Source organism: Hypomesus nipponensis, chromosome 26 (genome assembly GCF_054491055.1).
Source record: "Hypomesus nipponensis isolate SF chromosome 26, ASM5449105v1, whole genome shotgun sequence".
In the NCBI taxonomy this organism is placed as follows: Eukaryota; Metazoa; Chordata; class Actinopteri; order Osmeriformes; family Osmeridae; genus Hypomesus; species Hypomesus nipponensis.
The window spans coordinates 9,802,501-9,824,856 of NC_140386.1; the positions used below are offsets into that span (position 1 = coordinate 9,802,501).

The following is a 22,356-nucleotide window of genomic DNA, read 5'->3' on the forward strand; positions in this document are numbered from 1 at the left end:
TGTCGATGTGTCTTTCCTCTTTCCTGTGACCCTTCACCTCAGGTTGGGTGAATAGCCATCCTATACTGGGAACTGTAGATGACCCTTCACCTCAGATAGCTGTCCTATACTGGGAACTGTAGATGACCTTTCACCTCAGATAGCTGTCGTATATTGGGAACTGTAGATGACCTTTCACCTCAGATAGCTGTCGTATATTGGGAACTGTAGATGACCTTTCACCTCAGATAGCTGTCGTATATTGGGAACTGTAGCCCCGGGTTTGTCTTAAATCCTGGAACTTGAAGCTTCATTTTTTTTGGTCAAACTCTTCACTTTCCTTTGCTGCTCAAATCTCAGATTTACAAGACTACACACATCCGCTTTGGGAATAACAGGTCGACCAAGGGAGGTTCAGAAATACCCACAATGCAGAGGTCCAGAGGGGTTAATAAAGTCTTAGTGACTGTGCGCTCTCACCTGTTACTCCTCTTCAACACACCGGAACAATGCTAAGGAGAAAGACAGTTACAGTTTCTCCTGTTTTCAAAACATCTGAAGGATTACTCTGAAGAGGCTGTCTCTGAAGAGGCTGTCCTTTTTTTAAGAGGCTGTCCTTTTTAGAGGCCGTCCCTTTTTGGAGGTTGTCTCTCCAGGGTCTGTCCAGTGAAACGCTGTCGGTTTTAGAACACGTGGTTGCGTTAGCTGTCCTCCACTTTGGTCGTTTTGTTATTCGCTCCAGATCAGGTTTCAAACGCGAATTCTCCAGATTCTGACACCTGGCCCGACGGCTCAGGGAGGCTCTCGGATGTCACGCGCCCATCAGCCTCCCGGGCCCATCCGCCTTCATCAGTGGCCACTTTAGTTCTGACGTCCTATGGGGCCCACTGTGTATTAGTGGAGGACATCCCCCTGCTATTCTTATAAGTTGTTATGTGGGCCTTGAGTATTAGAGAGCCCCGTGTGAGCAGCTAGGCACCTGTCCCCTACTCTTCCTTTTCTGCTTTTGGAGCTGTTGATGGTCTGGTCTTGCCCGAGCTAATCTGAAGTAAGTTCCGACTTTGATTGCCTGTTCGGAGTACGTCTATATTCTGAACAAAGACCTGAACACGGAAGAGTTGGTTGTTGTTGACTTTTGATCTAATACGCTCGTGACAGTGACTGCTTAGTGTAGTTACCACCCATTGCCGAAACAACCATGAACTCCAGTCTGGTCAACTCCCTGGCCAAGGTGTACGACCGCAAACCTCTACACGGGCAGAAACCAGGAGGGAAGAGGCCGTCTTCGGCTGGACTGGACAAAGCGCCCTCCTCCTCCTGTTCCTCCGACTGGCCTGACGGAGATCTGCACTGCGTGGAAACTCGCATGGACTCCCTGAGCTCCCAGATGGATCAGCTGCTCAGCTTGCAGGAGACGGTCCTGACCCGGCTGGACGGTCTGTCCCGGGACCTGGGGAGCGTGGGGCGGGAGGTGGCCAGGCTGCTAGAGGGAAGCCGGGGCGGGGCGGAGGCGGAGGCAGCGGGTAGGGAGCTGGAGGGGGTGGTGTTGGAGGCCAGTGAGCGGGTGGAGCAGCAGGGGTGCAGGCTGGAGGGGGTGGAGAGGCTCGTGGAGAGCATGCAGCAGATCATTAACTTTGTCGGGGACGTGGTGAAGAGTTCCAGGCTGGTGGAGATGCTGTTTAAGAAGCCTAAAGGCCGGGTCAGTAAAGCCAGCAGAAAGGTACGTGGCTGGAAGTGATGGGGTGGGGCTCGGGGCGGGGGCAGCGACACCTCTCTGACGGTCTTTTTGATTTTTGAGGTCATCTGACGTGAGTTTGAACTGTGCTGTATTTGCCTCAGTAGCCTATGAACTACTATTGTAACCGCTCTGGAACTCGACCAAAGCTTCAGAACATTGTCCATGTTTGATCAGGATGCTACCTTGGTGGTCCCTGTAAACTGTAAGCCCATTGGTCTGTGAGAGAATCTCTTAGATTGGTGACAAGTGTGCAGCCTCACCCTCAACACACACGAGCTTAGCCAACAGTTACTAGAGAGGCACAGGATTCTGGAAATGTTGTGTGTGCCTTCCAGCTGTGAAGTCGACCGCGAATAACTCTGTGAATGTGTGACATTTCTTTGAACGGTGTGTCATGTCTGACAGCTGTGTTTGTGGCCACAGTAAGCTTACATTGTACTGTGCGTGTCTGCAATGCCTGATGTCAGGACCTCATTGAACGGAGTGCATACTGACTGGAACTCAAGATCACCAATGATGCTCAACTCTGGAGGAACGTTATCAATGTTTCCTAGGCTTGTAGCTCTTCAGAAACATACATTTATGTGTGAAGTCCTTACAGTTAAGCGTGTGTGTGTCCTCTCACTAGGATATCTTGTGCAGTAGGCTGACTCAACCGCTGGAGGCTAGGGTGGTAGGGTGGCAAGGCTAGGTAAACACTCGTAAGTTCTGATTTATTACGCCACATTGCTCGTAACCTAAGATGCTGTAAAACTCAGGACACCCTCAGGGGGGACGGGGGACGGGGGACATGGGGGACGGGGGGACGGGGGACAGGGGAGATGGGGGACAGGGGGGATGGGGGACAGGGGACGGGGGACAGGGGGGATGGGGGACGGGGGACAGGGGGGATGGGGGACGGGGGACGGGGGACAGGGGGGATGGGGGACAGGGGGGACATGGGGGACGGGGGGACGGGGGACAGGGGAGATGGGGGACAGGGGGGATGGGGGACAGGGGACGGGGGACAGGGGGGATGGGGGACAGGGGACGGGGGACAGGGGGGATGGGGGACGGGGGACGGGGGACAGGGGGGATGGGGGACGGGGACGGGGGACGGGGGACGGGGGACGGGGGACAGGGGAGATGGGGGACAGGGGGGATGGGGGACAGGGGACGGGGGACAGGGGACGGGGGACAGGGGGGATGGGGGACGGGGGACGGGGGACGGGGGACAGGGGACAGGGGACAGACAGGCAGACATGCCAACAACTTCTCCTACATTTAATGTTTGACAAGAGTAGCGTTGTTTTAGATCAGTGCTTTACCGTCAGATAACGGACTGTCAGCTCTCGGGATGGAAGTCAGTTTATATTCTGACATGTTGTTTGATGTGTCGCGGGAAACATGATGTCAGTGGAAAAGAGACTGGAGACCGGTCATGTGATCTGACACACAAAGGAACTTCCTGTCTCTGACAGCACTTCCTGTCTCCGACAGCGTTGTAGTATTGGGACCGTGAGCAAGAACAGTTGGGGAACAGAAGTCCCTCACGTGTCAAATGTGTTGATTGTTTTAGTAGTTTGACACCCAAAACCCAATGTGTTAAACTGTCTGGTGTTGCCGTTCCCTGTCCGGTGTATCCTAGCGAGGAGAATATTCTAGCAGCGCTCCTCTTCTTAACTTCACCGTGTGCTTCACAGACGTCACAAAGCCGAATGCACTTCAAAGGGATCTTCTCAGGCAATTCTCCTCCTTCCCTCTCCCAGGTGAAAGACTTCAGAGGAAAGGATGGGAAGGACAAGTCCAACCTTAACGCGAAGGGCCTTAAGGCCCAGAAGAAGAGGAGTCCCCCAGACTCAACAGGTAGGACACAGTTCTCCTTTTACCACCTCCGTTTCTCAAATAGTGTAGTACAAGTACTTCAGGTCATTCCACGTGACCGATTGGAAGGTGGTAGTCGATGATAGTCTGTGTTTGTTCCCCTGCAGACTCTGCCCCCCTCAGGGAGACCTTGCTACAGGATCAGGTGGAGAAACTGAACAGGGAGAACACAGAGCGTTCCCATGGCGACCCGGAGGCTGAAGGGGTTGCTGTGGACGGAGGAGGTGGAGGAAGGGCGGAGTCACAAGAGTTGATCCTGGGTGAGGAGTGCGTCCCAGTGGTCCCTTCTTTAGCGGGGGAAGAGGAGGGGTGGAGCAGCCCGGGTGAGCAGGAGGAGGAGAAGGAGGAGGTGGGAGACGTTTTCAGAGACTCTGAGTCAGAGTTGGAGGAGGAGAAAGAGAAGGGAGAGCTAAAGGTGAAGGAGCGTCCGGAAGAGGTGGAGGAGAAGAAGAGGAGAGGAGGAGAGGGTGAGGAGGGAGCGATGACATCAGAACAACAGGTGCTTGGGCCTGCTCTCGACATTCCCACACAGAATCCTGAGAGCAGTTTTCCGTCACTGGAGAGGTACTCCTCTCTCACAAAACACACATCTGCATGGATAACCGTATTTCACATCCTCACTGGCTTCTTTTCAAACCGCAATGATACATTTAGATTTGTTTGGTGTTGTTTTCTTCGGGTTGATTTGCGTTTAGCTCTGAGGTGGCGGCCAGCAGTAAACGACGAGTCACAGAGGAGGAGGTCAAGGATGACCTGAAGAAGAGTCGGGTGGAGGAGGAGGAGGAGGAGAAGGAGGTGGAGGAGAAGGGAGTGGAGCAGGAGGAGGGAGGACGAGTACCCGAGGGGGAAGAGCCGGACACTGCCCAATCACAGGAGTCAGAGGAGGTGGAGGAGGACGGAGAGTCCGGCGTGAAAGAGTACATGATAGGTAAGAGCTGGAATATCAGTTGTTTTGATGGATTAGTAGCTTCCATGTCTTCATTGGCCTGGCCAGCAGGGAGTTAGAACGAAACCATCCTGATCTTATGAGCTTCTGGAAAGCTGACCAGATCGGTGTGGCTATGCTTGCATGCTGATTGACGGGAAGAGACAACTAGATTTGGCTTTTCGGTCAAGGACATTCAAGTTTAAGAAAGTCAGATCCAATGCCATAGCACTATGCAGGCTTGAACGTCACCAGCATACCACAGCTGGCAAATGGGACATGGAGACGGTGTCATGGAGTTAGTCACTACATTCAGCTCCTCGCTCTCTCTCTACCTGTCTTTCTCTGTCTCCATCTCTTTCTCTCTCTCCGTCAGACTCCAGCCCTCCACCTTCTGCCCCTTTCGAACACCGCGTTGTGATACCCAAACCTCACCAGATAGCCACCTTCTACAGCATCAACAGAGAGGAGGTCTTAGGAGGGTGAGTCAGAGGACAAGAGTGAAAGAGCACGCACACACACACACACACACACACACACACACACTAAGCTCCCCTACTCTCAGCTCTCATAACACCAGAGTCAGGCAGTTTATTTATACTCCAGAGGTATGTGAAAACTACCCTACAATCTCTCACACATACACTATGCCCATGCCGGCCTCGTCTAATGAAATCAAAGGAAACATCCCACTCCACGATGGAGCCAGTTAAAAGTTTTTCCCCAAGCTCTTTTAATTGTCCCTTTCAAGGGCAGATGATTATGAGCCTCTGGGTGGAGCTGGGGGGGGGGGGGGGGGGGAGGGCAGGGGGGCAAGTGCATAACAGCAGCCCCTTGTGATGCAACAGGCCAGTGTTAAACCCAAGTCTCAGCCTGGAGATTACTGCTCTGCACGCCATCTCATCTCTCACATGCCCTTGGTAATGATGCATGACCAATGTCACCAACTGATGACATCACGAGGTGAATAAGCTTTGGCGCGTCCTGGATTGATCAGTGGAATCGTTGTCATTCTTGACTCTTGACTGTCTGTTTCCTTGGGGGGTTCGAAGGGGACGTTTCGGACAGGTTCACAAGTGTGTGGAGAACTCGTCGGGTCTAACGCTGGCTGCCAAGATCATCAAAGCCAGAAGCCTGAAGGAGAAGGTAATGTTCCTGATATAGAAGCTGACTGGGAAATATTTACAAGAACACACGTCATTGGCGTTGTAGATACACCAGATTCCCAAACACCCCGATGGTTGGATAGTGAATCATTTCCAAATGCGGTCACAAACATCTAGTATATGCAGTTAGTCAGTGTCTCACCTTCCCTCCCATTTGTCAGCTGCTTAAAATGGGAGACATGAGTGGGTGGAGTAATAGAGTAATAGATGGCTCAAGTAGCTATCTGATTGGCCTAGTAAACTAGGCATGCTGTCTGCCTGCCTGTCTGTCTGCCTGCCTGTCTGTCTGTCTGTCTGGAGAGGGAGACAGTACAAGTCTGTTTCTCTGGGTCGTTTCACAGGAGGTGGTTAAGAACGAAATCCAGGTGATGAACCAGCTGAACCATGCCAACCTGATCCAGCTGTACGCTGCTTTCGAGTCTCGCCACGACATCATCCTGGTCATGGAATAGTGAGTCCTCACGCGTCTGTAAGAAAGTGTGTGTGGGGGGGTTAAATGCTCTAGAACCTCCTCCCTCTCTCTCTTTCTTTCTCTCTGTCTCTGTCTCTGTCTCTCTCTCTCTCCCTCTCTGCGATGGCATTTCTAACGGTGTGTTCTCTACTCTGGACGCCACAGCGTGAACGGCGGGGAGCTGTTCGACCGCATCATCGACGAGAACTACAACCTGACGGAACTGGACACCGTGTTGTTCATCCGTCAGATCAGCGAGGGCCTGCAGTACATGCACAAGATGTACATCCTCCATCTTGACCTTAAGGTACGTGTGTGACTGGCTGGGAACTGGGAAACTGGGATTTTGGGCAGTCGGGTCAGTCGTGTTCGAACAGCCGTCTCTAAGAGATTTGACGTCAGTTCCGAGCAGGAAGTTAGAAACAGTTGAATGTGTAGAGGTAGGCCAGGGTAATCCTACCTGTGAGTGAACTTAGCACAACTTCACACGAACCTAGCACAACTTCACACGGTCTTAGCGGCAGTTGAAAGCCAACCCTGTTGCCTTGGTCCTCCTCAGCCAACAGACCTATAACGTTGGTCTTTTCTCTGTCTCCTGTGTCACGCCGCTCATTCCTCATGTGCAGCCGGAGAACATTCTGTGTGTCAGCAGAGTCACAAACAAGATCAAGATCATCGACTTTGGTCTGGCCAGGAGGTAATATACTGGACTTCCTCCCTCTTCCTGGTGCTGCTCTACAGGTATAAACTGGACCATTGTCTTGCCCCTCCCACTTAGGTACAAGCCCAGGGAGAAGCTGAGGGTGAACTTTGGGACACCTGAGTTCCTGGCTCCAGAGGTCATCAACTACGAGTTTGTTTCATTCCCAACTGACATGTGGAGCCTGGGGGTCATCACTTACATGCTGTGAGTTCTGATATATACACACACATACACAAGACACACACACATACACAAGACACACACACAAGACATACACAAATACACAAGACACACACACAGACACAAGACATACACACATACACAAGACATACACAGACACAAGACACAGACACAAGACATACACACATACACAAGACACACACTATTACAGTAGTTGACCTCTCCACTCCCCTACAGCCTTAGCGGCCTGTCTCCGTTCCTGGGCGACGATGATAATGAAACCCTGAACAACATCCTGGCGTGCCAGTGGAACTTCGAGGAAGAAGAGTTTACAGAGATCTCAGAGGAGGCCAAAGACTTCATCACTCGCCTGCTGGTCAAGAGCAAAAGGTGTGTTCCTCGACACATTCTTTCAAGTATGATGCCATGAGCTTGAAGATTAAGACCGTGATGCCTGTAACTCCATCCCACCCTCGCGATTTTGCGTTAATTTAGTGTAAACTCGACTTGGATGGTGTGTGTGTGTGTGTGTGTCAATCTCTAGCTGGAGGATGAGCGCAGCAGAGTCGCTCAGACACCCATGGCTGTCAGACCACAGTCTCCACTACCGCCTGCATCAAAAGGTATGACAACATATTGACTATTCCACAATGATGTGTTCGATATACCACGGAAACATAACACATTTCTATGGCAGTGATCTGATGCAGATTTTTCTTCTTTACTTCCTAGAAAAACAAGTGCCACTCCACACACGCCCCTCCTCCAGAGAGCTAGGTAAACCTTGACCACCAACCCCTCAATTCTCTGGATTAAACATCAACCCTGACTGGTACAATCTGTTTTCGTCTAGACCCGACATGTTAAATTACTTTTACACCCCCGATCTAGACACTACAGACTGACTTCTCAGAGGGAAATATAGCCTATGGAATATTGTGGTCTCATCCTGATTCCTGTTCTGCTTTTGTTCCAGAATGAACCCCGAGACCTGACAGGTTCTTCATGATAACACAGGGCTGCGGAGCCCGAAACTGGACCAACTCTGCCGTTGCTGCACGGCTACCGGATGACTACTCTCTGCCTCGCATAAGCTTAGCACCGCGGCTCGCTAGCTTCAGCGCCGGCTTCGTCGCCATGAAGGTCACCTATGACTTTTTGTCACCTGAGGCTGTGAGCGATAGTGTACTTTGTGATAGTGAGTACGAAGGTGGTCAGATTCTACTGACATGCTGAACACTGTCTCACAACAATAAAATAGGCAAATAGCAAAAATAGGATTAGCATTACTGGCAACTAAAGCGAATCTCGATAAATAATCTCACGTCACACAAAACCGCACAGGTATTCAGAACTCCTGTTTGTGGTAAGATGGTTGTAGGCTACTAGTTTAACATTTTTTGATTAGTTTCACAAATGAACATGAATGAAGCTGCATGCTATGCACTTTATAATAGATCACTAATCAAACATAGGCTACTGTAGGTCTAAAGCTGCTTTTTAAACAAGCATAGTTACTGCGAATAGATGTTCAGATGGAATTGCTTTGCGGAGATTGATTTAGGCTACATTTGTGACAACACGTCTTATACTCTTTACAGTTGTCTGGTATAATCGCAGCTTGTCTATCGGTTAATAGTTTGAACTGCTGTTTATTTTACATGAACACAATGCTACATTTCCCCATTTTCATCATAAATATATTATTACAAGATTACATTATCGTTTCACAGGCTAGAAACGAGGTCAAACACAACGAACCATTAGCTTTCGCTCCACCGTACCTTTTTAGATGCAGTAAATGGTAGGCCTACGACACGGCTCTTCAGTTTTCCCTAGTCATAAAAATAAACAGTACAGTTGAATGTCACCCTCTTGTGCCTGCCCATTGCCTACTGCTAACCGGGTGAGCCGCGGTTAACGTTACCGGTAAAAGCTTGTGTAACCCATGCATGCTGTTCGCTTGCTCTTGCAATTTAGAGTAGACCTCTCACCTTCCATGAAGGCGTAACGACATACAAAACACTACCTATGATTCAATGTTTATCAACTATGTGTTAGTTCTTATGTTCAGGGATGATCCTAGTTCATTGCCGGATTTTACTTGAAATGCAAGGCTTTACAAACTGTAAGAAAAGGGTATTTATCTCAGAAAACTGCTGTTTTGTCACACCATCGCATAGCTGGTTACATTATGTACTGTCAGTTGGTCACCTGTGGCCACTTATTGATTCTCACTGTACCCTTTGACAATGGAAAGCTTCGTCATTTTGATTTATTTAAATTGTTGATTTTTTTTGTGATTTAATTTTTTCAAGTTGTCATTTATCAATGAAAAGAAAATGTTAAAAATTAATAAACCTTGCGATTTAAAATACATGTCACTGTTTGATTTCATTCATATCCTTAGATATCATAAAATGATCCACACAAGATATGACAGAAACACTTCATTTAGTAACTGTTTATGTTTTTGCAGTCTTTAGCACACTGATTAACACCAATATTTGCAAAAGCAAAGAAGGGGACCAACTTCAGTCATAATGGATGACATGAATATGATTTCTTAGAATAACACCCAGCTTCTGAGATCGCCAGGCCTAAAAATCACCCAAGGAAGACCTCTTCACAATCTATGCAATTTTTTTCCAGATAAAAACTGCTTCAAGAACGGCGAGTCCTTTACCAACACAATGAAGCTTGGACTTCCAGCTTTCACAAAGTACCTGGTAAAAGAGTTTGAGAATGGTTAGACAAAATACATAAAGCAAGTCACTTAATCCCGGTATCCTGGAGAATTTGATTAAATGTCCTGTCTAGTTACTTTTTATGCTGTAGGACTTTAAGGAGAGATTGTTCTGGGTCCACCTGGTGCAGTGACTCTTTCTCATAATCTTCAAAGAACAGCTGGAAGGAAAAGTAAGTGCAGTTAAAACCCAGGAAAGAAAAAGGAAAATTTATGAATTGATCAGAAAAATTGACAGAAATTGTCTGGCAATCGGTAAAGAGTAAAACACAATTATTAACGCATCTGTTGATCGGTTCTTTTGCAGGCTGTTGCAGAAAGAGAACTGCAGTTAAAAAAAAACGAGGTACCTCTAGATTTTGAGGAAGATACTTTCGATCCACATCCCAAGGTGGGAGTTCTTCACCAAACATGACAGCCAGATGATCTACAAAGCTAACAGTGGGAAAGCAAGCGAAGTTCGCAGTTAAGTGATGCGTAAAAAACAAAAACCGTTAATATTACACAAGTTGACCGGAGGACCAAATGAAACGTCAGTAGGAGAAACAAACCTTGAGGACTCTCTGAAGGCTGAGATGAAGTCTGTCTGCTGGTGTTCGGGGTAGAGGAAGAGGACCGGCCACTGCAGACTTCCCTGCTCATCCAGAGACACTCGCACCCCCGTGGCCTCTTGGGAGGCTAGCCCATCAAGGTCCAGCCCTGCCATGTCTGCAGAACCCACATCCTCGTCCTCGCTGTCAGACCTGCGCTTCGACGGCTGCTTTGGCTTCAGCAGCTTGATGCCTCGCTCCTATATGGAACAGACAGGCGTTACTGTGATGCTCCTATATGGAACAGACAGGCGTTACTGTGATGCTCCCATATGGAACAGACAGGCGTTACTGTGATGCTCCCATATGGAACAGACAGGCGTTACTGTGATGCTCCCATATGGAACAGACAGGCGTTACTGTGATGCTCCTATATGGAACAGACAGGCGTTACTGTGATGCTCCTATATGGAACAGACAGGCGTTACTGTGATGCTCCCATATGGAACAGACAGATGTTACTGTGATGCTCCCATATGGAACAGACAGGCGTTACTGTGATGCTCCCATATGGAACAGACAGATGTTACTGTGATGCTTCCTGACCAAATGATCCGGTACCTGTGAGAGGTGGTTTTCATTTCTTGACAAACTCACCTTGATAGCAGCCAGCAGGGTCTCTTTCTCCCCACGTTCTCTCTTCTCTTTCACCTTCGCCTTCCTCGCGTCTCTCTCCAACGCTCTCTAAACCAGCAAGAAAACCAGTTTTATTCTTTCTCCTAAAAACATGGACTTCTCCTCCTGTAAAACCCAGAAGGACAAGGATGCCGACGATGAAGGCATGCGTCCTAGCTTGGTATCTCTTACTTTCTGTTTATCTGCAGCAGCTCTCAGTTCCTGCAGCTTCTTGTCTTTAGGTTGCAGCCTGAGCCCATCTTCAGACCAGTGAAGAGCTTCGGTATAGTACCGCAGCTCCATGAAGCACTGGGCACCTGTGTAGACACAGGGAGAGAAGGTCTACAGCTGTAATTTACCAACAGGGTAAACCTCCTATAATATAACTGTGGTAAGCCAATGCAATCCTTGTGACGGTGTCAAAACCTCGTATTAGCGCTTTGAGATGGTCTGGTTTGAGCTTCCTTGCAGCTGCAGCGTCATTCAATGCAGAACGCATGTTACCTGTGGAACGAGGGAAGAGGGTGTATGTTAGAGCTACCTGGGAACGGCTGGCTGATGGAGTATATGAGTATAGAGTATAGATTTATATGGACACTTTGAGAACAGATCTTTACCCAGATGAAAGTGTGCTGCTGCTCTGTTTGTGTGTAGGATGGCATTTACGTTAGTGTCGGCGCATTTCTTTTTCAAGCCCTCTGTGTAGGCCAATATAGCCCTTTTGTAGTTCTTTTCTTTGAAGTACGAGTTCCCCTCGTCTTTCAGAGCCTCTGCATGTTCTGAGGAGACAAGGACATTCAGTTAGCCTGTTCAGTAAAGAAGGCACATTTCTTTTTTATTTTCAGCTAGCATACCTTCGGGAGATCTGTCGTCGTCGTGGATGATGTGCTGTATACAGGCGAGTTCGGGGTGTGTACTGGAGTCTATCACGTCAGGTACACTTTTCATGAACATCGGCACTCTATCAAATTCCTACACACAGGAGAGAAGACATGAATGCGCCATCACGTCATCTCAAGTTAAACAGAGAGTAGGCTCACCTGGGGAGTATTCCAGAAGGCCTGTAATGCGACATACCCGGGTTAATTAACTGACACACAATGTTGCGCCAACTTACTGGCAATGTTGCTACTACGCTGGGTGTCAGCTGGGGAATTAATTTACCCGGTTGTGTCGCATTACATGCTTTCTGGAATGCCCCCCAGCTCTGCTAGGTTGCTGGCAAAGGTTAAGGTTAGGTTTAAACATGCAAAATAATACATTCCTTACCTCTTCCCAAGTACTTTCGTTAAACCCATTTTTATATTTTTCTTTCTTGAATTTATCCATGAACTCGTCCATGCCATCGTCACTATCGTCCCCTTGTTGTTGTTGTAGCGAAGCCATTCTGACAGCGCTAGCTAGCTAGCTAACGTTACTTACAGCCAGGAGCCTGATTTCTAAATGACCAGCGTGATTATAGTATCACAGTACGTTAACATTGATACTAGTAGCCACCTAAAGATCCACGTGGCAGACAATCTTATAAAAAATCAGCTCTCGTTTTTCCAACCCGCAGTTATTTACATGTGGGTGAACTAGCGTTACATCAAATTGTCTCCGAGCTGCACTACTATTTCCCCGTGACAGTTCCGGATACGGTTCTCAAACATGCCAGTACTGACTGAGTGCCACTGCGGAACGCTACAGATGTTGAACTGATTTGGATCGTTGTATATTTGCATTTCATTTCTACTCTTGCTGCAAAACTGTTTATTTCTCTCCGAATTTTGCATTTTCAAAATTTTTGAAATGTGCATAATCTATCAAACGGAAAAAAGACACAAAATACAACATTGGATACAATAGAACCATGTTTTTACTTCTGACTTTTGACAGCTATCATCCTTTCCCACCCCCATCCCTTTGAAGAAACGAACTGTTAGTCCAGCTTCCAACATACAAATATACAGTAGACACATACAATCAGCATTCAATGAAAGAGAACCATTCAAATTAAGTCCTGATACATGTCAAAATCAGACTGTTTCCACAGCTCTGAGTAAGTCTACCAGGCCATCCTTACTGAGGTAGAGTTTGTCACCAGCCTGTTGACAGATCACTTCAAATCTAGGAGTCTCCTCTAGAGCACTCTGCCCCACCACAACAACATATGGGTACCCCAGTCGACTGGCGTCCTTCAACCTCTTACCAATAGTCATCTGGGTTCGGTCATCTAGCACCACCTCTCCTCTCAGGCTGGGCAAGGTGTCCCGCAGTTGTTGGACCAAGTCATCAACCAAGTCAGCTACACTGTCCATCTTACTACCCCTCTTAGGGGGTAAAATACAGATCTGGTATGGGGCTATCAGGCCGGGCCATCGAATACCTTCCTCTGTTGACATGACTTCGATGGCTGCGGCGAGAATCCGGGTCACCCCAAGTCCAAAGCAGCCCATCTCGGTGACGGCAGACTTGTTTTGGGTGTTGGTGAAGGAGGCGTCAAATATACGCGAGTACTTTGTGCCGAGATAGAAGGTGTGGCCCACCTCAATTCCTTTGGACTCCACTAGTGTGCCTGTCTGACAGCGAGGGCAGTCCGTCCTGTCAGGAGCCACTGTCTCCACGTTGGCAGAAAAAGAGCAAGTTCCACACACCAGCAACCGGTCCTCTCCTATCTCCGCCGGCAGCTGGAACTCATGGGAGAGCTTCCCTCCGATGTTGCCCGTGTCAGCTTGGACCTGGACGCAGGGCAGGCCCAGCCGAGAGAAGAGCCTGGCGTAAGCCCGACACACAGACTCGTACGTCTGGTAGGCGGCCTCTTCGCTCGCGTCGAACGAGTACATGTCCTTCATATAGAACTCTCGACCCCTCAGCAGTCCGAAGCGTGGCTTGGGCTCGTCGCGGAACTTGCGGGTGACCTGCACGCATCGAAGCTCGATTACAGCGGTTTCTACGACCACAAACACACAACGTGACTGAAGAATCTAAAGTGTGATGATGACGGGGCGTGGTGCAGTCAGCGTGTACCTGGTAGAGAAGCAGTGGGAGCTGTCGGTAGGATAGGGTTCCCTGCGACGCTAGCAACTCTGTCACTGCCTCTTCGTGGGTGGGTCCGAGGCAGTACTCTCCTCCGTGACGGTCTCGCAGTCGGAAGAGCTCCTTCCCCATCAGATCCCAGCGTTCACTACGCCTCCACAGGTCAGCTGAGCACAGGCTGGGCATGTCCACCTTCTGACCTCCGATACCCTGCATTTCCTGGTCGATCAGCCTGACCAGTTTCTCCATGGAGCGCACTGTGGCGGGGAGGTAGTGGTAGCAGCCAGGGTTGGAGGGGTGGATGAGCCCAGCCTGCTGCATCAGTCGTTGGCTTTTGCAGGTCGTCTCCCCCGGGGCCCGGCCCTCCTGCCCCACGTCACGGAGGTTTGAGGGCTGAAAGAGACGGGAGACCAGGAGAGCTTGGCCCGCACAACCTCTGCAGGGAGTGGTTAGGGTCCTGGGTAGATGGTGCAGGATTTTCTGCCACAACAGGACCCTCATGGCTGACTAGTACCCTGGAGGAAATACATCGAAGCGAAGATTTTAATTCAGCATTTAGAAAGTGCCCGGCAGCAATACAGCGGTAGTGTTTTACTTATCAAACTGGGTGACGAACTTAATGACAAGGTCAACAAGTGTCGAAGATGTAGACGGTGACATTGACTTCCAGGTTAAATTAGCTAACTATCAAAAGTCAACCTTTTAGCCAACATGTGTTGTATGTGCATTTTAAAAAGCTAGCCAGTGTTACTACAATGTATATTTCCCCTAGCTTTGTAGGGTGTTATCTAGCTGGTAGCAATAAACACTGACATCTAGCTTCCAACTCATAAGCAGATCGAGGCTAGTATTCATTCAAGTCAGATTCATTCAGACTTCTAAATAAGATAGACAGAATCTCACCTTAAAACCGATTGACAGTGCAAAATACGTTTTTATTTTTAATGTTACAGCTTGCAAAACATTACGACCAGAACATAAGAGTCTTTAGCATTTACCGAGATAGCTACATAACGCTGCCATTATCGTCACATGGTTTTAGCTCTGGTCACTCACAGCTCCGGTGTTTAGCTCTACTAGCACCACCTAGCGGTCTGGAGAAACATCTGTTACTATGGTAATCCTCAACAAAAATTAAACTTAGCTACTCCTAGCAGAAGTGCAAGAAACCGGCTTGATTCTTTCTAACCAGATACATGAAGGTTTTTCTGAGCCAGCAACTAATTGGTGTACAGCATGTCAACCACCACAGCCAAAATGAAGAAACCTACTCTGAAAATAACACCGTAAGTCAACACCGACAGTAAAACATTGACACATGCAAACACATAAGTTAGTTGTATTGTTAGTGACATTGTGAAACTGCATGTACAGTAGATAGCTAGCCCAGACATGTAGCTAACGTTGCTATTGCCTTTTTCGTGTGATTTGTGGCTTTAAGACATATGTATAGCTACAGTACCAGTCAAAAGTTTGGACACATGGCAAAAAATGTGTCCAAACTTTTGACTGGTACTGTATATATATATATATATATATATATATATATATATATATATATATATATATATATATATATATATATATATATATATATATATATATATATATACTACTGTATACATAATATCAAGAAATTTGATCCATACACATTGTACTTTTCAGGTCCTCCAGAACAGTAAATGCGTCAACTTCAGGAATACTTCGGGTCAACCACAGTACAACCCGTACAAAGAGTGTCACCGCCTCCATTAGCAGAAAGAGTTTCAGTTTGGCCGGCGACAGTAAACTCATTGATAAAAACTCTGTTCAAACACCAAAACACATCGTTCAGGTAACATGGCAACGACTACCATGTTGAGGTGTGGTGCTGTTATAGAGGCGTGCACTCAAACATAATATTACGCTCATCTTTTTGGACAGGTATACGATGAAAATGGCAAAGATGTTACCCCACAACCCCTCTACCAGCCCGACCCAGGGTTCATACAGCCTAAACAGAGCAAAATCTTTGCTACCGACGCGTCTGGCGGCACTGTTTCGGACTTCTTCTCCACGGCTTACCAGACAACCGCCAACGCAAGCTTTGCTGGGCCCTTTACCAGGTATCCAAGCTCGGACTTAACATACAATTTGTAATGGCTTTCTCACCGTGCAAGGTTTGAGTCGCAAAGTCTAGTATTTTCTCATCTACATTTACATTTAGTCATTTAGCAGACGCTCTTATCCAGAGGGACTTAAAGTAAGTACAGGGACATTCCCCCCCGAGGCAAGTAGGGTGAAGTGCCTTGCCCAAGGACACAACGTAATTTGGCACAGCCGGGAATTGAACTGGCAACCTTCGGATTACTAGCCCGATTCCCTAACTGCTCAGCCACCTGACTACCGACTACCTGTCGGAGAACTGTTATTTAGACCAGTGGACCACTGACATACTGTAATGGGGTTAACACTAATGTGTTCCAGGTCAGTGTTCGGTAGCAGCACCGTTTCCAGGTCCAGTCTGTCCACAATGGAGTCAATGAATGAAGAGATCGAGGACCCATCGTCTAAAAGAGACATCAGCACCTCAGGTTACTGTTATTTCTAGCTATATCGATTCCATTTTTTCTTTTATCAGATCAACAGTTGAATGAAAGACACGGGGCGAGCACACAAACCCGCAAAGAACAGGCACAGTGACTCAAATGACCGCTGAATGTGCTACGATCATATCAATCGGGTGTTTTCTTCCGCCAGATGTTCAGGTGAGGAGGGAGGAGGTCAAGGAGCTGGTGGGGGAGGAGATGCTGGACGATGTGGTGGAGCTGTACCTCACCGAGTCAGAGACTGTCTGGATGCTGGACATGCCGTCGGTCTCCGTGTCCGTGGACTCGCCGGAGGCCGAGGACGTCAAGTAAACACCCGCCGGCTTCTCGTACTTCTCCGTGTTCGGTGTTTCCCCCGATAGATCATTCTTGAATTTGCAATACAAGCAATGTCACACTTCCTTATTCTCATCCCAAGAAAGAGAACCGCCCTGTATGAGGAACTGTGCAGGAACCGGATGGGAAATGACCAGTTTGTGGAAAGATCCATGCAGACGTTCAATGGAGCGCCCAAAACCAAAGAGGTCCAATGTGAGAGCATCAATATGGTGGATGCAGGTTGGTAATAATGATAAGAATGTGTTCTTAAACTCCCTAGGGTCCCTCTGCCTCAGTCAATCTGTCATTTCAATCTATGTCCCCTTAACTCTCCCCTGAATCTTCCCATCCGACCCCTGACCCTAGTGCCCCATCTGACCCCTGACCCTCTTCTGCCTCTGCCTCCACAGCCTGCACAGCCTCCTCCTGGGACATGTACGACTCCTTCTGCTTGGCAGACGGAGTGGGTGAGGCTGTCCAGAAGCCCAGTTCAGAGGACTTGATCAGTCCTGAGACCTTCTCTCACCACAGACTGGACACTGTTCACGGGCCTGAGAGGACTGTGTCGGTTCTGGGCACCACCAGTATAGGTAACGCCGGATGCAGTAGGTCTCCACAGGTCTGTTGGCGCTGCCCAAACAAACACAGACCAGTTGTTGGGTGTGATGGGACACGCCTGGTGGTGTTTGTTGGGGCAGTTTGAAAATGACAGTTATCTGTCTAAATGTTCTAAACCCGACAGCCAACAGGCGAACATTTGGTGTTTGTTGGACATTGTTGGGGCAGCGTGAACCAACCTTAAGACGTCATGTACAGAAGGGTTGTGTGAGAGGGTTTGACATTCAGGTACGGTTCATAGCATGCAGCTATACACATGTGTGTTTTCTCCAGCTAGCACCTCTTCCCAGACCGAGATGGAGACCTTCCTGGTCCCTACGGACGACGAGCCGGACCCTGAACTCATTCTCCAGTCTGAGAGCTTCCAGCAGGATCTGTTTGTGATGGAAAGGATTGTTCTGGAGAACATTTACCAGCCCAAGCTTGCTGCCTACAGACAACTCCCCATATTGGAAGGTGCAACAGTTACTACTCTACTGACAGCAGAAGCTAACACAGACCATACGCATTGAAAATATGATCGAAAATAAAATACTAAACGGTGGCCTTTCATTGTCCAGATGAAGACCTTCTGCTGAAGACCAACGCAGCAGGGAGGATGGAGGAAGACGAAGAGAGTTCGCTCACCCCGGCGCTGGAGAGACTCTGGGCCTTTAGCTGTGAGCTCACGGCAGGCCGCAACGTCAGTAGCATGGCCTGGAACAAGACCAATCCAGTAAGCTCCTCTCCTCCTCTCTGTCTCCCTCTCCTGTTATACTGAGCCTTGGTAGTGAAGCTACGATGCTACCATGGAGCAAGTTTTTTAAGTTTCCCCAAAAAGTTTAAAGCTACATTGATGAGGACTCTACTGTATGCTATTGTGCTCTGCTCTGCTTTAGGTGTCTCCGTTCTCCTCTCTCCTTTCCTCTCTTCACTGTGTGTTTGGAAAAAAAGATTCAAAAGGTTGAAAAAAGATTTTTCTAAAAAAGGTTTTGAAAAAGAGCCCACACTTCTTACCTTGAGTGAAACAGTGTAGTCAGTACTTCAACTTTTACCAGAGTCTTTTTAAACCTGAGTATCTGTACTTCTACTTGAGTGAAGGATGTGTGTACTTTTACCATCTCTGGCTGGACAAATTGTTAAGTCATGTTGTCTTTACCAACAGGACCTTCTGGCTGTCGGGTACGGACAATTTGACTTCAAAGACCAGAAATCGGGCCTAGTCTGCTGCTGGTCCCTGAAGAACCCAACGGTGTGTGTGTGTCTGTTCTATGGTGCTGTGCTAGTGTTTGTGTATGCCTCTCTCCTCTGTGCTAGTGTTTGTGTATGCCTCTCTCCTCTGTGCTAGTGTTTGTGTATGCCTCTCTCCTCATGCTTCAGTTGGGCTACCTGCTAACAGGGGCTTCTCTCATCTCCAGTGGCCTGAGAGGGTCTTTCACTGTGAGAATGGAGTGACCGCCCTGGACTTCTCAGCCAGCAACGCTAGTCTGCTAGCTGTGGGGATGCACGACGGCAGCGTAGCCACGTATAACGTGCAGAGCAGAGACGAGACGCCCACCACTGACACCACGTAGGTGCTCAGAGAAGCTATTTCCTCACAAACGAGCCGTATTTCTTTTTTTTTTTTTATTACCAAGTTTGTGATATCAATGGAAAATCCAATTAAATAACTTTGTCTGTCACCGCCATTCTTAGTATGCAGAATACACACTAAAAGAGGGTCAGTAATGCAGTATGCAAACTGTCAGGTTCCTCTCCAAGCTGTCTCTCTTCTGACATCAGAACTCTCTGTCCCTGTGCAGTGAGTGCGCCCACAAGCACACCAGCCCGGTGTGGCAGGTGAGGTGGATTGACAGTGAGAGAGGTCCAGCAGGGGAGGACAAGGGGGAGAACCTCATCTCCATTTCAGCAGACGGCAGGATCAGCAAGTGGTTCCTACGCAAAGGCCTCGACTGCATAGGTCAGTAGGTCATATATCATTTTCATATAGTCATCTTATCCAGAGCGACTTACAGTATGTACAGGGAAATTCCCACCGAGGCAAGTAGGGTGAAGTGCCTTGCCCAAGGACACAACGTCATTTGGCACAGCGGGGAATCAATCCAGCAACCTTCTGATTACTAGCCTTACTCCCTCACCGCTCAGCCATCTGATTCCCATCAGAAGGCTGTTGTCTTTAGCGCTGGAACATAGTCAGTTATTTATTTCAGATATGGTTTAATTAACTTCAAATTAGTTTATGGGCCAGTGTTTGAGGCATGGCTAATTCATTAGCTCCCAGTGTTTGAGGCATGGCTATCTCATTAGCTGGCTTCATTTGCGCTAGTCCGTGTGTTCTGCCTCCCGTAGACCTGATGAAGCTGAAGAGGACGAGGAACGAGAAGACCAAGACACAGGTTGCCGAGAAGGAGAGGAAGAGCGAGGCTCTGATCTCACGCCAGGCCCCAGGCCTCTGCTTCGACTTCCATCCTATGGTGAGATCTCCTCCAGAAAGTTGTCTGTCTGTTATATTTTGTTTGTATCGGTGCGAAAGGGGAGTTAAGACCATGCATTGCCCTCAGGACTACAACATATACCTGGCAGGCACAGAAGAGGGCCACATCCACAAGTGCTCCTGTTCTTACAACGAGCAGTATCTGGAGACCTACTCTGCGCACAAGGTAGGCCCAAGCCCTTCACACAGTAGCTGCCGAAAGGGACGAATTGAAAGGGTAATTCTAGACTTTGGTCCTGGTCCTGTTTGACACGTGGCTAGGGCCCCGTGTATCGCATCACGTGGTCTCCGTTCTGCGAGGACCTCTTTCTGAGCTGCTCGTCTGATTGGACCATCCACCTGTGGAGGCAGGACCTGCTGGAGCCGGTGCTGAGCTTCCCCTCCACCCAGAGGGCCGTGTACGACGTCATGTGGTCCCCCCAGTGGGCCACCGTGTTCGGGGCTGTCAATGACGGCAGGGTGGAGATCTGGGACCTGGGTGCTAGCATGTGAGAAAACAAATTCTCTCTCTCTCTTTCTCTCTCTCTCTCTCTCTGTCTCTCTCTGTCTCTCTCTCTCTCTCTCTCTCTCTCTCTCTCTCTCTCTCTCTCATCACCTGAATCAGCTCAGATCTACGTCATGGTCTGTTCACCAACCTCCTGTGCTCTCCCCCCCCCAGCCTGGACCCCACCGTGGTGAGCCTGGCTGGGCCGGGGGTGAGGCTGACCTCCCTGCTGTTTGCTACAGAGACAGACTGTGTCCTGGTCGGGGACAGTGACGGCCAAGTCAGCGTCTACCAGCTCAAGAACTTCAGCGTAGGAGAGGGTGACCAGGTGAGTCCTGGATGAACACGAGGCTCCAATACCAGTGCTTCTCAAACGTCTGTTAGTCCTCGTGTAAAAAACAACCTCATCTCCCTGAAGTGTCTTGATGCCCCTCAGTTTGAGAGACCTCTGCCTCACACACCGTTTATCTTTCAATTGAAAGCACGCAAACGTTCGTTGTCATGTATATCCGACAATTACATAATCGGCAGCTTTTGCTCTTTCAGACAGGAGGGACTGCTTCAGATGTGTTATCATTACAACGTGCTTTCAGCCTCTTCTCTGTGTGTTCATGTACTGATATTGCCAGCCACGTTTTTCCTGTTGAGAGACAGTTTGATGTGGCGTCTCCTCCGTCAGGGCGTGGCTGAGGAGCTGCACTTACCTTGTGCGCTGATAGCCTCTTCTTTCTTCTCAGGTGGACACATTAGAAGACATAATCAGCTCCACCCTAGCCAGCCAGCTGTGAGAACACAAACGACACACACACACACACACACACACACAGGTTAATGTCCCTTGAACTGTCCTGAGCTTCTCTCATCCACCTTCTGAGTAGTTTTCCTCTTTTTGTGATCCCCAGAGAAGTGGGGCGGCTGAATGTCTCGTGTTAGTTCCACAATCCGATTATAGAAGACTGCAACAGCAGGTTGTGGTCTGCTGTCTTGGTTTGATATGGGGAATAACAAATGTATAACAAAAATAAAGCAATAACGGATAACCAGGAAACGATTCAATTTCTATTGTTGTCTGTTGAGATAAGTTTCGGGGAAGTTTGTTTTTCTCTCGTGGTTTAGCTCATGGGACTTCTGGCCATGGCTTGGTTTTACTGTGTGTCAGACCACATTTTATTGCAAACTTCCTCTTTCACTCCACCCGGCTTGTTCACTCGAGCTGCACTTGTTCCCTGTGGAAAGGAGGTTGTCTTTGACGCTGTTCTGTTCAGGGGCAATGGGGTATTTAGCCCGTTTACTGTCATAAACACACACACACCTTACACACCTTACACACACACACACCTTACACACACACACACCTTACAGCATGCAGCTCATCCCACCCACACTAGTAAAGGCGGTCATTACACAGGCACGGTCTTTCCCCAACATTGAACCTCTCCGTGTTGAAAGTGATCGTAAAGGAGGTACTGTTACTGCAAACAGAAAGCTCCGTTTTATGAGTCTCAATAGGTGTGGGAATATGAAACCTTGGAAAACCACTGACAACACAACAGGAAAATCCACAAAATGTACTTGTTTTTCAGTTCTTTTTTTCTGCGTTGACATGATTGTTTTTTTCCTGCCCTTTATTGTTTTTAACCTGTAGCACTTTGAGATTTTAGTTAATATAAAGTGCATTATAAATATGATTATTATTATGAATATTATTACAACTTATTGTGATGGTGGTTTTAAGTCAGACACTTTGTGCAGTTGTAGTAAGTTGGTGGTTTGTCACGGAGAAGAGAGAACAGGAACTTCCTGTCTCAACAGGAAGTAGACAGTACTGTGCAAAAGTGTTACGCATGAATACAAACAAATAAATATAAAAAAAGGAAAGCAGAAATGCTTTTAAGACATAA

General features: G+C 48.2%; 4 protein-coding genes across 6 annotated transcripts in view; 2 read left to right on the forward strand and 2 right to left on the reverse strand.

The window, feature by feature from the left end:
• The window catches only part of mylk4b (myosin light chain kinase family, member 4b), a 23,411-nt gene extending 14,027 nt beyond the window's left edge, over positions 1-9,384 (forward strand). For both annotated transcript variants that reach the window (XM_084693110.1, XM_084693111.1), the window contains 13 exons: positions 3,466-3,562; positions 3,688-4,144; positions 4,276-4,508; positions 4,882-4,987; positions 5,558-5,651; positions 6,013-6,122; positions 6,288-6,429; positions 6,749-6,819; positions 6,901-7,029; positions 7,243-7,395; positions 7,550-7,628; positions 7,738-7,782; positions 7,982-9,384. In XM_084693110.1, the coding sequence (XP_084549236.1) occupies positions 3,466-3,562; positions 3,688-4,144; positions 4,276-4,508; positions 4,882-4,987; positions 5,558-5,651; positions 6,013-6,122; positions 6,288-6,429; positions 6,749-6,819; positions 6,901-7,029; positions 7,243-7,395; positions 7,550-7,628; positions 7,738-7,782 (1,716 nt within the window). In that variant the 3' untranslated portion in view covers positions 7,982-9,384. The remainder of the gene's footprint in view (positions 1-3,465; positions 3,563-3,687; positions 4,145-4,275; positions 4,509-4,881; positions 4,988-5,557; positions 5,652-6,012; positions 6,123-6,287; positions 6,430-6,748; positions 6,820-6,900; positions 7,030-7,242; positions 7,396-7,549; positions 7,629-7,737; positions 7,783-7,981) is intronic.
• A 70-nt stretch (positions 9,385-9,454) lies between these two features.
• Positions 9,455-12,562, reverse strand: ttc4 (tetratricopeptide repeat domain 4). The gene is made up of 10 exons (XM_084693117.1): positions 12,226-12,562; positions 11,811-11,928; positions 11,574-11,735; positions 11,383-11,460; positions 11,149-11,273; positions 10,939-11,025; positions 10,303-10,541; positions 10,102-10,186; positions 9,830-9,912; positions 9,455-9,731 (listed from the first exon to the last, which is right to left on the reverse strand). Exons 1-10 carry the CDS (start codon positions 12,340-12,342, stop codon positions 9,632-9,634), a joined length of 1,194 nt encoding a protein of 397 aa, XP_084549243.1. The 5' UTR covers positions 12,343-12,562; the 3' UTR covers positions 9,455-9,631.
• Positions 12,563-12,731: 169 nt separating this feature from the next.
• On the reverse strand, positions 12,732-15,066 carry pars2 (prolyl-tRNA synthetase 2, mitochondrial). Of its 2 annotated transcripts, none has more exons than XM_084693113.1 (3): positions 14,973-15,066; positions 13,966-14,489; positions 12,732-13,856 (listed from the first exon to the last, which is right to left on the reverse strand). In XM_084693113.1, exons 2-3 carry the CDS (start codon positions 14,473-14,475, stop codon positions 12,975-12,977), a joined length of 1,392 nt encoding a protein of 463 aa, XP_084549239.1. In that variant the 5' UTR covers positions 14,476-14,489; positions 14,973-15,066; the 3' UTR covers positions 12,732-12,974. The 2 variants fall into 2 exon arrangements, with proteins under 2 accessions (XP_084549239.1, XP_084549238.1); XM_084693112.1 differs by having other exon boundaries at positions 12,734-13,856; positions 14,878-15,020.
• Positions 15,067-15,081: 15 nt separating this feature from the next.
• Positions 15,082-21,521, forward strand: dnai4 (dynein axonemal intermediate chain 4). Its single transcript, XM_084693109.1, has 17 exons — positions 15,082-15,260; positions 15,640-15,808; positions 15,898-16,079; positions 16,441-16,547; positions 16,714-16,870; positions 16,981-17,120; positions 17,291-17,470; positions 17,772-17,954; positions 18,059-18,213; positions 18,643-18,729; positions 18,896-19,047; positions 19,280-19,437; positions 19,827-19,951; positions 20,039-20,137; positions 20,233-20,459; positions 20,630-20,783; positions 21,193-21,521. Exons 1-17 carry the CDS (start codon positions 15,211-15,213, stop codon positions 21,241-21,243), a joined length of 2,376 nt encoding a protein of 791 aa, XP_084549235.1. The 5' UTR covers positions 15,082-15,210; the 3' UTR covers positions 21,244-21,521.
• Positions 21,522-22,356: the final 835 nt, after the last annotated feature.

Coding starts and splice junctions, on each gene's coding strand:
- dnai4 (XM_084693109.1), top strand. CDS start 15,211: ATGTCAACCACCACAGCCAAAATGAAGAAACCTACTCTGAAAATAACA. Junction 19,438..19,826: donor CAAAGGCCTCGACTGCATAG/GTCAGTAGGTCA, acceptor TGCCTCCCGTAG/ACCTGATGAAGCTGAAGAGG. Junction 20,138..20,232: donor AGACCTACTCTGCGCACAAG/GTAGGCCCAAGC, acceptor ACACGTGGCTAG/GGCCCCGTGTATCGCATCAC.
- ttc4 (XM_084693117.1), bottom strand. CDS start 12,342: ATGGCTTCGCTACAACAACAACAAGGGGACGATAGTGACGATGGCATG. Junction 11,026..11,148: donor CTGCTGCAGATAAACAGAAA/GTAAGAGATACC, acceptor TTGCTGGTTTAG/AGAGCGTTGGAGAGAGACGC. Junction 10,542..10,938: donor CCCTGCTGGCTGCTATCAAG/GTGAGTTTGTCA, acceptor TGTTCCATATAG/GAGCGAGGCATCAAGCTGCT.
- pars2 (XM_084693113.1), bottom strand. CDS start 14,475: ATGAGGGTCCTGTTGTGGCAGAAAATCCTGCACCATCTACCCAGGACC. Junction 13,857..13,965: donor TCCCACTGCTTCTCTACCAG/GTACACGCTGAC, acceptor CGATGCGTGCAG/GTCACCCGCAAGTTCCGCGA.